General features: G+C 43.5%; 1 protein-coding gene across 1 annotated transcript in view; it reads left to right on the forward strand.

Annotated features, from left to right (window-relative positions):
* Positions 1 to 13,924, forward strand: part of RSPH3 (radial spoke head 3) — a 28,182-nt gene extending 14,258 nt beyond the window's left edge. The window contains exons 8-9 of the mRNA XM_074990296.1: positions 1,394 to 1,575; positions 10,788 to 13,924. Of these exons, the coding sequence (XP_074846397.1) occupies positions 1,394 to 1,548 (155 nt within the window). The 3' untranslated portion in view covers positions 1,549 to 1,575; positions 10,788 to 13,924. The remainder of the gene's footprint in view (positions 1 to 1,393; positions 1,576 to 10,787) is intronic.

The following is a 13,924-nucleotide window of genomic DNA, read 5'->3' on the forward strand; positions in this document are numbered from 1 at the left end:
TTTTGGCACTCGCCTCAGCAAGATTGCCAATTGCTGATATTGTCCTCATTTCTTTGATAATTATAACTTTCATCTTATGTATTTTATTCTGAATTACTGATATGTAGTTCTTAAACTTACCTCCTTCCTATGAAATTTTCTCTGGGGATTTTTTTTAAATCAAAAAGTTAATCCATGAATGCTGAACAATTAACCCAGACAGAATGTTCTCATGTGATATAATAAGGGCTTGAAGATATGTAGTAGCTATCTTAAAAATAAAAAAGGGCTGCTTTTAACTTTTAGGGCCAGCTACACCAATGTGTTCTGACTGCTCAGCATCACCCTACTGCAGTGCAAAACAGCTGGAGCATGCCAACCAATTTACAGTTACTTTGCCTGCCTGCCTGCCCTCTCTATTCATTTGCATTGCCCTAGTTTTTCTTTACTGCCTTCTGTATTTAGTGGGTCCCTTGTTTTGAAAAATTACCCATTGCACCAGATCTACTAAAAATCACTGTCTGCCAGTTTTTGTGTAGATAATGCCAGAGACCATTTAAGACAATAACAAAAGCTCAAATTAAGTTCTTTAATTCTCAGGAGTTGATTTTTTTAAATTAATCTTACTTGGAAATTAATTAATAGATATATTCTATATTTAAAGAAAATTTAATCTGTACTCCAAGAATAAGTGCTGCATTTGGGGAGGATACATAACAGAGAGGGTGAATCCCTGCTTTTAGTGCAAAACTCAACTTAGTCTTAACCATGGCCCTGTTATTTGCATCTCTATATTCCATTTTCTGTATTGTTTTAAAAATACAAACTTTTGGGGTTAATTTGGGACTACCTTTGTCATGTTTATTACTCAGTTTTCTTAAAGTGTGATTTCACACTTTGTAGTATTTATTGATCTTTAAGAGTAAACAATATAATATTTTGCTGCTGCTTTGTTTCAGTGAAAGTGATCTCTATGCTACTCTCCAAAAATACAATGTATTAGATTCTTCTTGTTTTGGAGGGATCCCTTGCCTTCATAATTATCTAGAGTTTTAATGAAAATGATGCTAGGGGTCTCTGACCACTGACTCGCACTGATTCTTGTTATAGTGACCTGCTCCAGCAGTAATGGACGAACAAAGGTAAGAGAAGGGGAATAATAAAACAATTGAACAGAATCTTTTAAAATAATTGCTTTGGGGTAACTAGGTCCAGTTTGGCTAAGCAGGTATCACAATCTTAGGAAGTGCTTTTACTCCTCAGGTAAAATTTTCTGCATTTACTATTGTATTCCACTGTTGCCCTGTTAGTCAATCAATAACATACTAATGTATAAAACCATCTCCAAATATTGCATTCTTTTACCTGTAAAAAATTCTTCGCTGCCCTGTTGTAACTACGCTTGTCATTTCAGCATTGATTCGTGAGGTGGTTGGAAAGAGGTTAGCTGCGTTTGATCAGCCAAAAGCATCTGGTCAGCCTGCTGGGCAAACAGAAGCATCTCATCCAGGCTCTGTTCAGGTGGAAACATCACATCAAACAGAAACTCAGGGTCCTGAAACAAAGTGAAGACAAAATCAAACATCTAGTAATCAGGTAATGGCCAATAAACAATTGAGCTAGTCAAAGGAAGATGCATTCCTGTCTATTTACAAATCTCATACAGTAATCTTGATGACAGATATCAACCAGTAAGACTGGCGAAACCTCAAATAATTTTAAAAACATTGACATAGCTATCTTGACCAAATTAGAATGCAGAAAAATTATCACTAGCAAACTAGAAGAATGTGAGTGAATTCTGTACAGTGTTTAGTCCGGCATTAGGTTCCATTTCCATTTTACCAGCCCAAGTGCAGATTCTTTAAATTGAAAAATTAGTCCTGTCTGACACTTCATATCAGGGGTGTGATGGGAGTGGGGAGACTATTTTAACTTCACACTAAGGCTGCGTCTACACTAGTAAGTTCTTTCGAAAGATTATTTGAAAGAAGGGGGCTCTTTCGAAAGAGCCCAGGGAGTGTCTACGCACAAAAAACATTCTTTGGAAAGTAAATCGAAAGAATGTGGTGCTCCTTTTGAAAGCACTCTTCCTTTCCCATTTCAGGAAGAGTGCCCCCTTTTGAAAGCTTGTTTAGAAAGAAAAGGTGTATAGACGCTCCACAGGGCCCTTCTTTTGAAAAAACAGTCTTCATTTTCGATCCCTGGCCTGTTCTTTCTAAAGAGCGGGGGCTGTGTAGATGCTCTCTTTCAAAAGAGCAGATCACTCTTTTGATCTGCTTCTTGGTTTGTGGACACACTCTTTTGAAAGAAGGTCTTTCAGAAGAGATCTTCCGGAAGAGCGTCTTTCAAAAGATCTCTGTAGTGTAGACATAGCCTAATAGATAGAAACATCTGCTAAAACTGACTTGCATGTTTTCATGATGCAGTACAGTATACTGTTATCCTAATAGTTTAAATCTCAAACCAGGAATGTAAATTCCTCAAATCTTAATCCCTCCACATTTATTTCACTTGAAGACTGAATATGTCTATGAAGACAAAGTCAGAGTTGTGTCTTGTCACTCTGAGCAACATAAGTTGGCTAAATAAAAGATGTTAGCTCACCCACCTTGTCTCTCTAAAGTCACACCTGATAATCTGGAAGAGTGCAGGTGTGTCAGACTAGTTAAAGCCCTGTTTTCTATTAAAAGAAAGAGGTTACCTAAGGTTAATTATGGACACCTAAAGCTAATTATCAAAGCCTCTTCCAATGAGAAAGAAGGTAGGAGGGAAGGAAAGAAAAGTTGTGAAAAAGCTGTGTAAAGCCAGGAAAAAAGGCTTGTCCTAGGTAAAGAGCTGTTTTTCTTTATAAGGGAAATTCAGTGGAAGATAGGAAATGTATTTTTTTGTGCGTGTGTTTTATTTTTCATTTAAGGAAATCCTGAGGGCCTACTCTGTAAGTATTGTAAACAAACCAGTTTTGAAGAACTATACTTCACAAGTAGAACTGATTTACTCCCAGCCCTCCCAACACCTGAGCCTTGGTGCCATGAAAGAGGAAGTGTCACTGTCCAATCCTGTTTGTTCTGGAGGATAATGCATCATACAACCCTTAAAATCAGAACATCATAAGGGTATCCTCTAGGGAAACAAAGAGCACATTTTAAAATTCTAACTTAAAAAATATTAATTTTCATTTGGCTTTGATAGATACACAGTACTAAAATTACAGGAATTAATAATTTATGTAGAAAGCAATATAATCCTCATTAGTGAGTCTTCAAAACATCTAGAAAACAGAAGTATTTTTCAGCCAGTTGTAAAATAATAAGGAAGAGTGAATTAAATCTGTGTTTTGTCTTTTAATGTGTTTCTTAGAAACAAAGATGATTAAACTGTAAATGCTCATATCATTTAATTTAGTAGTAGCAATTGAACGTATTACACATATCTGTTTAAAAGCTTGAACACTTGTTGAACATTACTATATTTTACCATTAGATGTCAGTAGTACCAGGGAAACTAAAATAAGCTTTACCTCTTCCTAACATTTTTCTTATACATTCACTCCCACCCACCATGCGTTTTTTTTTGTTTTTTTTTCCTGTTTCCATGAGTGGCTGAAGTTGCATGCATATTAATTTAGCAGTTGTAATTTGCAGCCTATTTCAGGGTAAACTCCTTGGTAGCATTGTTCCTAATCATCATGTGTTTTGAGTTGTGTGAGAGTTTTAGCTATGTCTGGAGAGATTCTAACATAGATTTATGAACTAGACTCACAGACTACTTTTAGAGAACCATTTACAGATTTATTAGTGTGCCCCTTATATAAGATGGTATCTTCTGAATACCTTTTCTAATATGAAGTTCTAACACTGAATCTTGATCAAAATTGCTGCATACCAAATCTGACAAATCAAATGTGACTGCAGAGGAAGTAAGGGAGAGTTAAGACCATTACAAGGTGCTTCTGGCACCCTACATACAGTCCTGGTCCATTCATTTCTGGGGTATGTCTACACAGCAAAACCACTATTTCAAAATGATTTTGGAATAGTGGATGGCTTATTTTGAATTCTGTAAACCTTATTCTACGAGGAATAGCACCAATTCCAAAATAGATATTTCAGAATAGGGGCTGCATAGACACGGCATAGGGGCTATTTTGAAATGAGCTGTTCTGGAATAGCTTATTCTGGAATAACACTGCTGCGTAGACATAGAACATTCGTTGCAAGTGCCTATCTTTTATGTGCTTCCAGGGACTCTAATCTGAAATAAGCTCTATTGTGTGTGGACACACCATTTCAGAATACGTTTTGCTTGTTTTGGGATATTCCTGTAGTTTGGATGCATTATTCCAGAATATCTTATTTTGGAATAGTAACTCCGAAATAAGCTATTGTGGAATAACTCTATAGTGTAGACATACCCCTGATGCAAAGGACCAGGGCAGTCTAGCATGAGCAGTGCAGTGCAGATTTGGTGGGCAGAATTCTGTGGAGAGAGCATGCTGCACCTTGGAAAATGATGGAGTAGTGACTACTTCTGTGTACATTTCCTGAGTTCTTAAAGTCTTTGTCTACCCATGCGTGCTTCTGCCACTGCCACCGAAGACCCTTGCTTCATTCTTTTCAACCACACAGTACTTGCAGAGATTAAAAGCCACAGTTTTGGATTTTTTTTTTTAAGTCAGATGACTGAACTAGAAGACCCCTTGAGGCCCCTACCAGTCCTACAATTGTAGGATTCTATACTTTCCTTTGGATTCAGTGTTAAACGTACCGGGTACTGATGACAAAAAGCACCTGCCCTGTGTAACCCCGTATATATTGACATTCCAAGTAGAACACCGCTTCTTGAAAGAACACCTTTGTATTCCACTGCATCAAAGTGTTTAATAATTAACTGAGCTGGTGAAAATAGTCCTTACTTGTCAAAACTCTCACCTCTTGTTTCTCCTTTCCACGGTACTATGTGCAGTAGTCAGCATGTTAGGGCCAGGTCTTCAACTGGGATCTTAAGAATTCAGCACTAATGGGGAAAAAAATGATATTGCACATTATATATTCCAAGTGAGGACTTCTCAAAATGTTTCCTAATGTGAAGCACCATTTAATGCAAATATAGGTTGAACCTCTAGACTGGCACCTTCGGGACCTGACTGGTGCTGAATGAGAGAATTTGCCAAACCATGGGCGCTCAGTATTGTCTAGCAGCACTACCAACACTTCCACTGCTTACTGGACACTTTGGTGACATTTAGGGGTAAATTACAGCTAAATGTCAGAACACTGAAAGCCAGGCTGGTGTCTGTAAACAAACTTTATGGGATCCTGGGAAACTTGGCCACACCCATGATAAGTGTTCATACAGCTAACTAAAATCATGCCGGACCATGGATGTTGCTGGACTAGATAGGTTCAACTTGTACTGTCTCACGGATTATTTGCTCTTCTGTCATCAATGGTATGTGCTACCTTCCCTCCCATTTGAAATCATAATATTCTTGTGGCGATTAGATAATTGTTTAACATGTATGAGTCATACTATAAAGTGTTTATTGTAATTCAGCTGTCTTATAAGTAAATTTAGACATTGAAAACAAGGAAGAGATAATTCTGGAATCAGTTCTCTGGAACTCACAAGCTACCATTTGAGCTACGGCATATTTGAATGCATGCTGCTTAACTGACTGCTCAGCAGTTAAGAAAAACACATATGTATGTTGGATATAGTAAACCCTCAAGTAGTTCAAATTTTTGCGCAAGTCGGGGGGAGAGGGGAACCCAGCAACCCCAGGCAGGAAGCTGAGAACGTGCTACAAGCAGGGGGAGCACAAGCTTCCTGCTGCACAACCACTCCACTACCACACCACGGTGACAGTCACCCCCAGCCAGCCATGTCGGCCAGCCAGGAGCCCACCAGTGAGCCCAGCCAGGGGTCCCTGCAGCCCAGCCAGCAAAAGCACAAAAGGGGCTTCTCCTGGACGGAGGAGGAAGTCCAGGACCTCCTCATGCTGCAGGGGGAAGAGGAGGTCCTGCCACAGACTGGTGCATGGTGACAGAACGCTGACGCATATGAGCGGCTGGCCAGGGGTGTTACTGGCTGGGGGCACCCCACAAGGTGTGGCGAGCAAGTGTGCACAAAAGTCAAGGAGCTCCGACAGACCTACGGCCAAGCCCGAGATGCTGCCAGCCGATCGGGGCACTGCCCACCTGGTGCCCCCATTATAAAGAGCTCCACTGCCTCCTGGGGGGCCAAAGGAGGTGCAACCCCCAGAGCACTTCCTGGACATTGCTGCCCCCACCACAGAGACTGAGGAGGAGTTGGAGGCAATCACCAAGGAGGAGCCAGGACCCTCAGGTGCCACCAGCACCCACCCGGGGGACCAAGCAACAGAGGCCAGGAATGAGGATGCCCTCCCCTCTGGGACATCTCCAGCCAGGCATCACCAGAGTTCATGGAGGTACCAGCCGGTAGGTAAGGGGCATTCAGGATCGCTCGGGGCCTGGGGATGGGCAGGGGGCCACACACCCACGTGACACTCAGCACCCACCCCTGTACAGCCCCACAGTCCACATACCGGGGGAAGGAGGGGATACCGGAGCCAGTCCAACCCTCGCTATGCAGGAACCCCCTGCTCCCAGGATGCCAGGAAGACCCCCAGGACATTTGATAGCACGGGAGCAGCGTAGGGGCTAGTGGAGTGGGTGTCCCAGGCTCCAGAGTCAGGACACAAGACTCACAGGCTGTCCCCCTGTCTAATTCTCTCTCCACAGGTCCACTGTCCAGGAGACGTTCCAGCTCTGTCCAGGACCAGCCAGCAGCCACAGCGGGCCGGAAATCAGCCACCCCACCTGATTCTGTATCCGATGTACCGGGCACCGCTGGCAACAGGGGACAAGGCGGCAGCTGCCAACAGAGCTGTCCTGCAGGAGATGACCGCAGTGCTCCAGGACTGGCTGGCGATGGAGCAGGAGGTGTGGGTGTGGGTGGCTGACAGCCTGGAAGCCCAGATCCGGGCTGCGGCCACCTGCCTCACCCAACCTCCCACTCCCTCACCAGCCTGCCCCTCAGCACCGCCCCCCCCCAATACTCTCAGGGCAGCCACCAACCTTGGGGCTCTGCTCCTGCCCGCCTACCACCTGCCTGGCACTTGGCCAGTGGCTGGTGGCAAGTGCTACCCAGGGCGAGCAGGCCTCTCTTTCCCCACTGGCTCACCCATCCCCCCATGCCTCCTGCTGACCCTGAGGCCTCTGTCCCTCACCAGTGCCCCTACCTTCCCATTGTCCTGGCCCCACCCCAGCCCTGATGGGGTCCCTGCACTCGGGGTGGTAGGAGTTCCCGCGGCCACCACAGCTCCCAGTTCTCCATCCCAGTGACTGAATGAGTCCTCACCCACACCATCCCTCTCCTCCAAGTTGGTTCCCTCCCCCAGTCCCCCTGCCCCATCCTCTTGTACATAGTTCCCTGCCTTGTACATAGTTGTAGGTACTAGTGTTGTTTAGAGGTTTTTCACATGCAAGTTTTATTTACAATAGGGAAGTTTAAGTTCCACCCCTACTTCTGCATCCTTATTTTGGGGCGGGGGAGAGGTCAGAGTGCGGGGTGGGGGGTTGTGGTCAGGAGTTGGCTGGGGGAGAGTCACTACAGGCCTCAGGTGAAGGCTTCCCTCAGGGCCTCCCTGACACGCACCTCTCACTGTGCACCCAGCAGCACAGGGCTGCAGGTGGCTGCTAGTACCTGCCAGCAGGCTCAGCAGCCCATCCCTGGGTGAAGGGCTCCCTTTTGCTCTCGACAATACTGTGGAGAACACAGCAGTCTGCAACCACTGCGGGCATGTTTGGGAGGCTAACCTCCAGCCTCATGAGGAGGCATCTAGATCACCCCTTCAACCGCCTGAATGCCCGCTCAACTGTGTTCCTGGCCTGGTTCAGGTGTGTATTGAACATGTCCTGGGATAGGTTGGTATGTCCTGTTTGGGGCCTCATGATTCCTGGGTACAGGGGGTACACAGCATCGATCATGATGCAGGGGGGTGTGGTGATGTGTCCTACTGGGAGCTCCAACAGGGGGAAGTAGGTGCCCTTCTGCATTCAGTGGCCAAGCCATGAGTTCTGAAACACCTGGGTGTCATGGGCCCTGCCCAACCATCCCACACACGTCCATGAACAGGCTCCAGATGTTGACAAGGGCCTGGAGAACCACAAAGTGGTACACTTATCTGTTCACAAAAGCACCTGTGCTGTGGTCCAGAGTCTGGATGGTGATGTGTGTGCCGCCCAGTGGGCTGAAACAGTTCAGGAAGCCCAGGTCCATGAAGTCAGCAAGGGCGATATCCAAGTCCCCGATGGTAACCACCTGGCGGAGGAGAAGAGTATTGATTGCCCAGACAACCTGCATAGGGTGCAAGACATGCATCCATGAGTGTGTAGCTGGGTGGTACCCATCTCTGTGCAGGGCCACCCTCCCCGGCCTCAGGGACCACCCCTTGCCAGCTGCCTCCCTCCATGGTGGGTGCATGGCCCTGGATTGGCTTACCTCCATCACAACTGCCCTGATGGTGGCCTTGCTCACCCCGAACTGATGTCTGATGGAGCAGTGGCTGTCTGGGGTGGCCAGTTTCCACAGGGCAATGGCTACCTTCTTGCGCATGGGGATTGCGGGCCGAATCCTGGTGTCCCAGGGCTGGAGGGCTGGGATGAGCCAGTGACAGAGCTCCTTGAATGAATGTCTCCATGGTCATCCTGAAGTTGCGCAGTCACCGGTCATCGTCCCAGTCCCCCAGCATGAAGCGGTCCCACCAGCTGGTGCTTGTGGGAAAGCCCCAGCGTCACCGGATCACTGGGGTAGCAGAGGGCCTGTAGGAGGGGGCCTGTAAGAGGGGGCCTATGTGGCTGGCCCTGCATTGCTGCTAGAGGATGGCCACCAGCAGCACACGCAGCAGGCTGGCCACAGCCTGGAGGAAATCCCCTTCCGGGAGCTGCTGAGGATCCATAAGGGTCTCTGCTGTGGCTCAGCTCTGTGCTGAGGGTGTGCTGTGCTGTGTACAGCCTGGCAGCCCTGAGCATGTGCAGGGTGTGCATGTTGGGAGGGGCCTTTTAAAGGAGTGGCTGGGTGTGGGCCCCTGAAGGGCTTGTCAGCCATGTGACCTCCGTCCATGGTGTTTCCTAGCCTCTTACTTCAGAATAGGGGCCATGGGGGTGTAGACGCTTCCTTTGGAAGTGCTGGGCTGCTACTTTAAAGTAGTGGATGGTGAATTCGATCCGCTTTTGTGTGTGTGGATGTGCATTTTTTAAGTTGGTTACTTTGAAGTTAGACTTTGAAATAGCTCCTTTGAAATTATGCTGTAGTGTAAACACAGCCCATGACTCAATAGACATTAAAGAAGATAGCCTGAGTAGAAAAATGGAACAGCTAAAAGCTCCATCAGAGCTGAATGGTGGAAAAAAATTCAGACAGAACTTCGCTTTGCGTTTGCAGCCAATGGGAGCCAACCATAAGGAAGCCATTCAGAAGTTAGCCTTTTTTCTGATGCTAGCATGTTCCAATGCAGTTGATGCATTTAGCTATTTTCAGTTAGGCACAAATAATTTACTATGAAACTGTATTAGAACATTCGAGTTGTTCTGCACTTCACATAAATACAAAACGTATGAGGAAGATTTTTCACCTGAGACTATAGAAAGAAAGTGAGACTATAAAATTTGACTGCTATAATAGTTTATCAACATAGCAAAAGATGTACAAAGGCAAGCCTATCCTAGCTAGCGTGAATCTAACTAGAACAGGTAGCATTAGCGGTGACAACCAGCAGGGCTGACAGCCATTGTGGGGCAAAGTGGGAGGGGGAGCCTGGCTCCAGGGCCAAGGGTGGAAAGGTCAGGGTCGAGTGTGGTTGCCCTTACAAAGGCCGGGAGCACAGTGCTGGGCACCCCACAGCCACATGGAGCAGCTCTATTGGCACTTCAAAGGGGCCTTCAGCTTTGGCTGCCAACTCTGCTGAAGTAGCAGCAGTGGCCAGAGCTCCACTCCCGCTTGAAAGGCCAGGCCCGTGGGGCAATTGTCCCCTTTGTACATCCCCACCCCCATTAGCATGCCTGGTGATAATAGACCAGTGTGGGCTTCAAAGCAGGCCACCACACCATGTACCCAGGCTCTGTGCCAAGCTTGTGACCTGAGATAATATGATAGGTTGAGACAGTCAAATGCCAGGACATAACATCACCAAGACAAATTACCAATTCTTGGCAGCAGAAGTACTGATATTTCAAGGAAGAGTTCCACAAGTCCAGGAAACGGTGCAAGGTACCTCAAAGATTAACTGAACGTTTTGTTTGCAGGTGGGTTTTGAATTTTGGAATTGTGTGTTGTAGCGTGTTATTTAAGTGTTATCATTAAATTTAGCTGAGAAATGAAGATGTGACACATCTTCACCGACAGGAAATCTGGGGGCAGTGCTGCGGAAGCCCATGTTCAGTTATGCAGAGGCAGTGGAACTGGTCACTGAATTGAACATTTCTATCAAGTACCTTGTGTGCAAAGTGATTTCTAAATATCACATTAAGTGGTGATAATATCACCAGGCCAAGATGTCGCCCCTGGTTTTCATTTCAGGTTTTGATGTTGCCTTTTTCAGTTGTCCTGAATAAGTCATCCTCTCTGTTTCCCTATATTTAAAAAATGATATCATTTCCTAACTTTATGAGGATGTTGAATTAAAATGTATAATTATTTTTAGATCTTTTAGTGGAATATTATATGTCAGTGCAAAGTATAATTTATTATTATATTATTAAATGTGATTTTTTGTATCTCTTTAGGGGGCTTACTGGAACTGAGATGATTGATTGTGATCATTTGTGAAAAGAAGATTCAATTTGATTAGGAAATTGTCCCACGAAGGAAGCAATAAACTGAAATTTTTTAATTTTGCAGTTTTAACAGGCTTTCTGATTTATATCCTATAATATTTATTTAAAGAAAAGTGGCTGCATGATTATAAGTACAAATAGTGTTTACTATTAGTCGTGTTCACTCTTGATTATTGTATAAAGAGTTAATGAATTCATTATATCCATTGTAGTAATACAGGAATACTGGCTTTTAAAAGCTCTATAGTACCCTTTTGCTTAAGACATCCAAAGCAAGTATCTGTTGCAGATATATTACGTCTTATCCTTAAAGTCCCTTCTGTGTTTGCCCTCTTTCTTAATAAACCTGGAGTGTGTAAATGTATGTACATATGAAGAAACTAAAGGGGGTTCACTCAGCTCTAAAAACATGTATTGCCAACTTCAGTTTAAACAACATTTTTAAAAAAGAAATGTGACTAAGTGTGCTTGTTTATGGTGTTGCCAAACTAACAAATTATCAGTAAAGACAGCTTTGGATGTTTCTCTACCCAACAGTGCTTGGCTTCTTCCACTTCCATGAGGGTTGAAAATAAGTGTGAAAGACAATCACAGTCCATCCATTTTCCCTAGTACGTCAGTTGATGGTATGATGACGTTTCTGCTTAGTATTTGTGAATATAGTTGTATTTGTACTTTTCCGATTATATTGGTGAAAAAATGTCTTGATCATGTTACAGAATCCTCCCACTGCAAAAACTAATGGGGAAGGTAACAGTTAAAAAAAACTAAAACTGGGAACTGGTGGTGGTTGTGGTTGCTAACTTCCAATAATTAATATGTGGTACCATGCTGAGAAAGAGGCAGAACACCTTGCTATGACACACATGGCAATAACTCTACTCAATGACAAGGGCAAGTGCAATTGACACCCTTCAAGCCCAAGAAACATGCACGCCATTTGCAGAGCCCTTTGGGTGCATAGGAATCCACTGGAACACACTGTTAATTTGTATTACAACTACACTTCCCATCTACTTTTTATAAAATTTCAGTGGTTTTGAAGGGACTGATTCTGAACTTCTTATTCAAATCAAAATCCCCTTGGGATCAGCCCATGTATTATTGTAGTAGTGTATTTGCATATTACAATGATTAATGCCTGCCAGATTTTCCATGTAAACCCTTACTTTAGAGTTTCATAGCTTAGCAGTAAAATGTACCATCATGGACTCAAATTCAGCACAGCAAAACTGAATCTAGGAGCAAAATTTGTTCCTGTTATGGGAAATTATTTTTACGAGACTTAAATGTTCTGAATTAACTTGCTTGAAAAAGGTATGATTTGTAGACTGGGAATATGTCACATGCACTGAACTGCTGAAACTGCTAGGGTATCAAAGAAAGGTTATTCGCTAACCCACAGCAAAATCAATGGCAACATTCACAAGTCAAAACACAAGTGGAGGGCACTGACAATTGGCAGCCTCCTGTGCCACTGTATAAGGGAGAGAGCACAAAGAAAGGAATATGACTGCTCCTTTAAAAAGTCTGGAGAGGATTAGAAATGTTTAACCGGTTAGGAAATTATCATTAGTTTGTATTTAAATGCTGGCTTAAAATATTTCATCTGATGACTGAGTGGATAAGGGAGCAGAAATGCATGTGACATGAAAACCAGATCACTGGCAATATATACACAGAGGTACATGTGAATGTTATATTCTTTTTGCTTGCCAGTAGATTTTCTTTTGGTTTTGTTGTCTCCTGGAATACTCCTGAAACATGCAAGTGTTACCCTTTCAAGAGTAAAAGAAACATTTAAAAAACTGTTTACCTTTTCAGAGCTTAGAAATGGTTTGCTCTTTCTGGGGGAAGTAAACAATTGGATAACTACAATTTATGTTATGGATGATTCCAAGGGGCTAATATAGAATGTAATTACTGATGTGTTTCTAAGGGAACTTATTATATTTATTGTAAATTTTGAATTTGTCATACAAAGTCTCAGTCATTGAAAGCTGCAGTTCCAGACTTCTTATACGTGGGATGGCAGCATGAACTTTCAGCCCATGAACTTTTGGGAAATGTAATTTATTATTATTCATCTGTGTTGTGGTTGTGGGTGCTCACAGCACCCCCACAATGCAACTTGTTCCAGCATCCCCCATTGCAGTAATACCAAAAAGCTCGAGTTCTGGCCCAGGATCTGATTATTATGTAAGCACAGAACGAAAAGACAGTCCATTACCCAAAGTGCTTATAAGCTAAATACAAGACAAAAGACAGCAAGTGGCTACAGATTAATACGACTGAGCACAAAGAAACTATGAGACAAATGTGCAGTTGGCAGATGACCATTGGGTTGCAGGTGCTGTTTTTATGATTGGCTGGAGAATGCAAAAGGAATTTCTGAACTAAATTATGGTAGAAATAGAGCAATTACCTACATTCTCTAAACAAACAGAAACAGCAAAAATATAGCCCAAAGCTTATATTTAAAGGAGACACTTTACAATGTTTTTTTCAGTGTATAAAATCACTGGACCACAGTATCTGATCCTTTACATGATCATTTCTGGAACAAGGAACAAAGTGTACTGTTTCCTGCTCCAGACACCCTAGAGCAGGGGTCTGCAACCTGCAGCTCTAGAGCTGCAAGTAGCTCTTTAAGAACTTCTTTGTGGCTCCCAACACTATAACTGAAAATTTAAAAAAAAAAATCTGATCATTTTCAATAAATGGTGAACATCTAAATGCCCAACAATGAACAACTCATATCTAAATAGCAAACAATGTGTGATCTCAATGTTGGGTAACTCCCCATTTTTTGTGCATTGCATTGTGGATGTGATACGGTAGCTGTGTTTTGACCATGTTGCTAATAAAGTCTTGATTTTGAAAAGGAAAAGAAGGCTGGTAGCATTCCTGCTGTGAAGGGTAGGACTTTTTACCAAAGAGAACTGAAATTAAACTTGCAGTAAAATTGGCATAATTAAAGTAGGTTTGTGAGTGAAAGTCACTCACAAAACAGATTAGACGGTACAAACACACACATAAAATGTGAGCAAATTGAATATGTAAAAAGCCTGTGAATGTCCTGCAGT

This window comes from Carettochelys insculpta, chromosome 3 (assembly GCF_033958435.1).
Source record: "Carettochelys insculpta isolate YL-2023 chromosome 3, ASM3395843v1, whole genome shotgun sequence".
In the NCBI taxonomy this organism is placed as follows: domain Eukaryota; kingdom Metazoa; phylum Chordata; order Testudines; family Carettochelyidae; genus Carettochelys; species Carettochelys insculpta.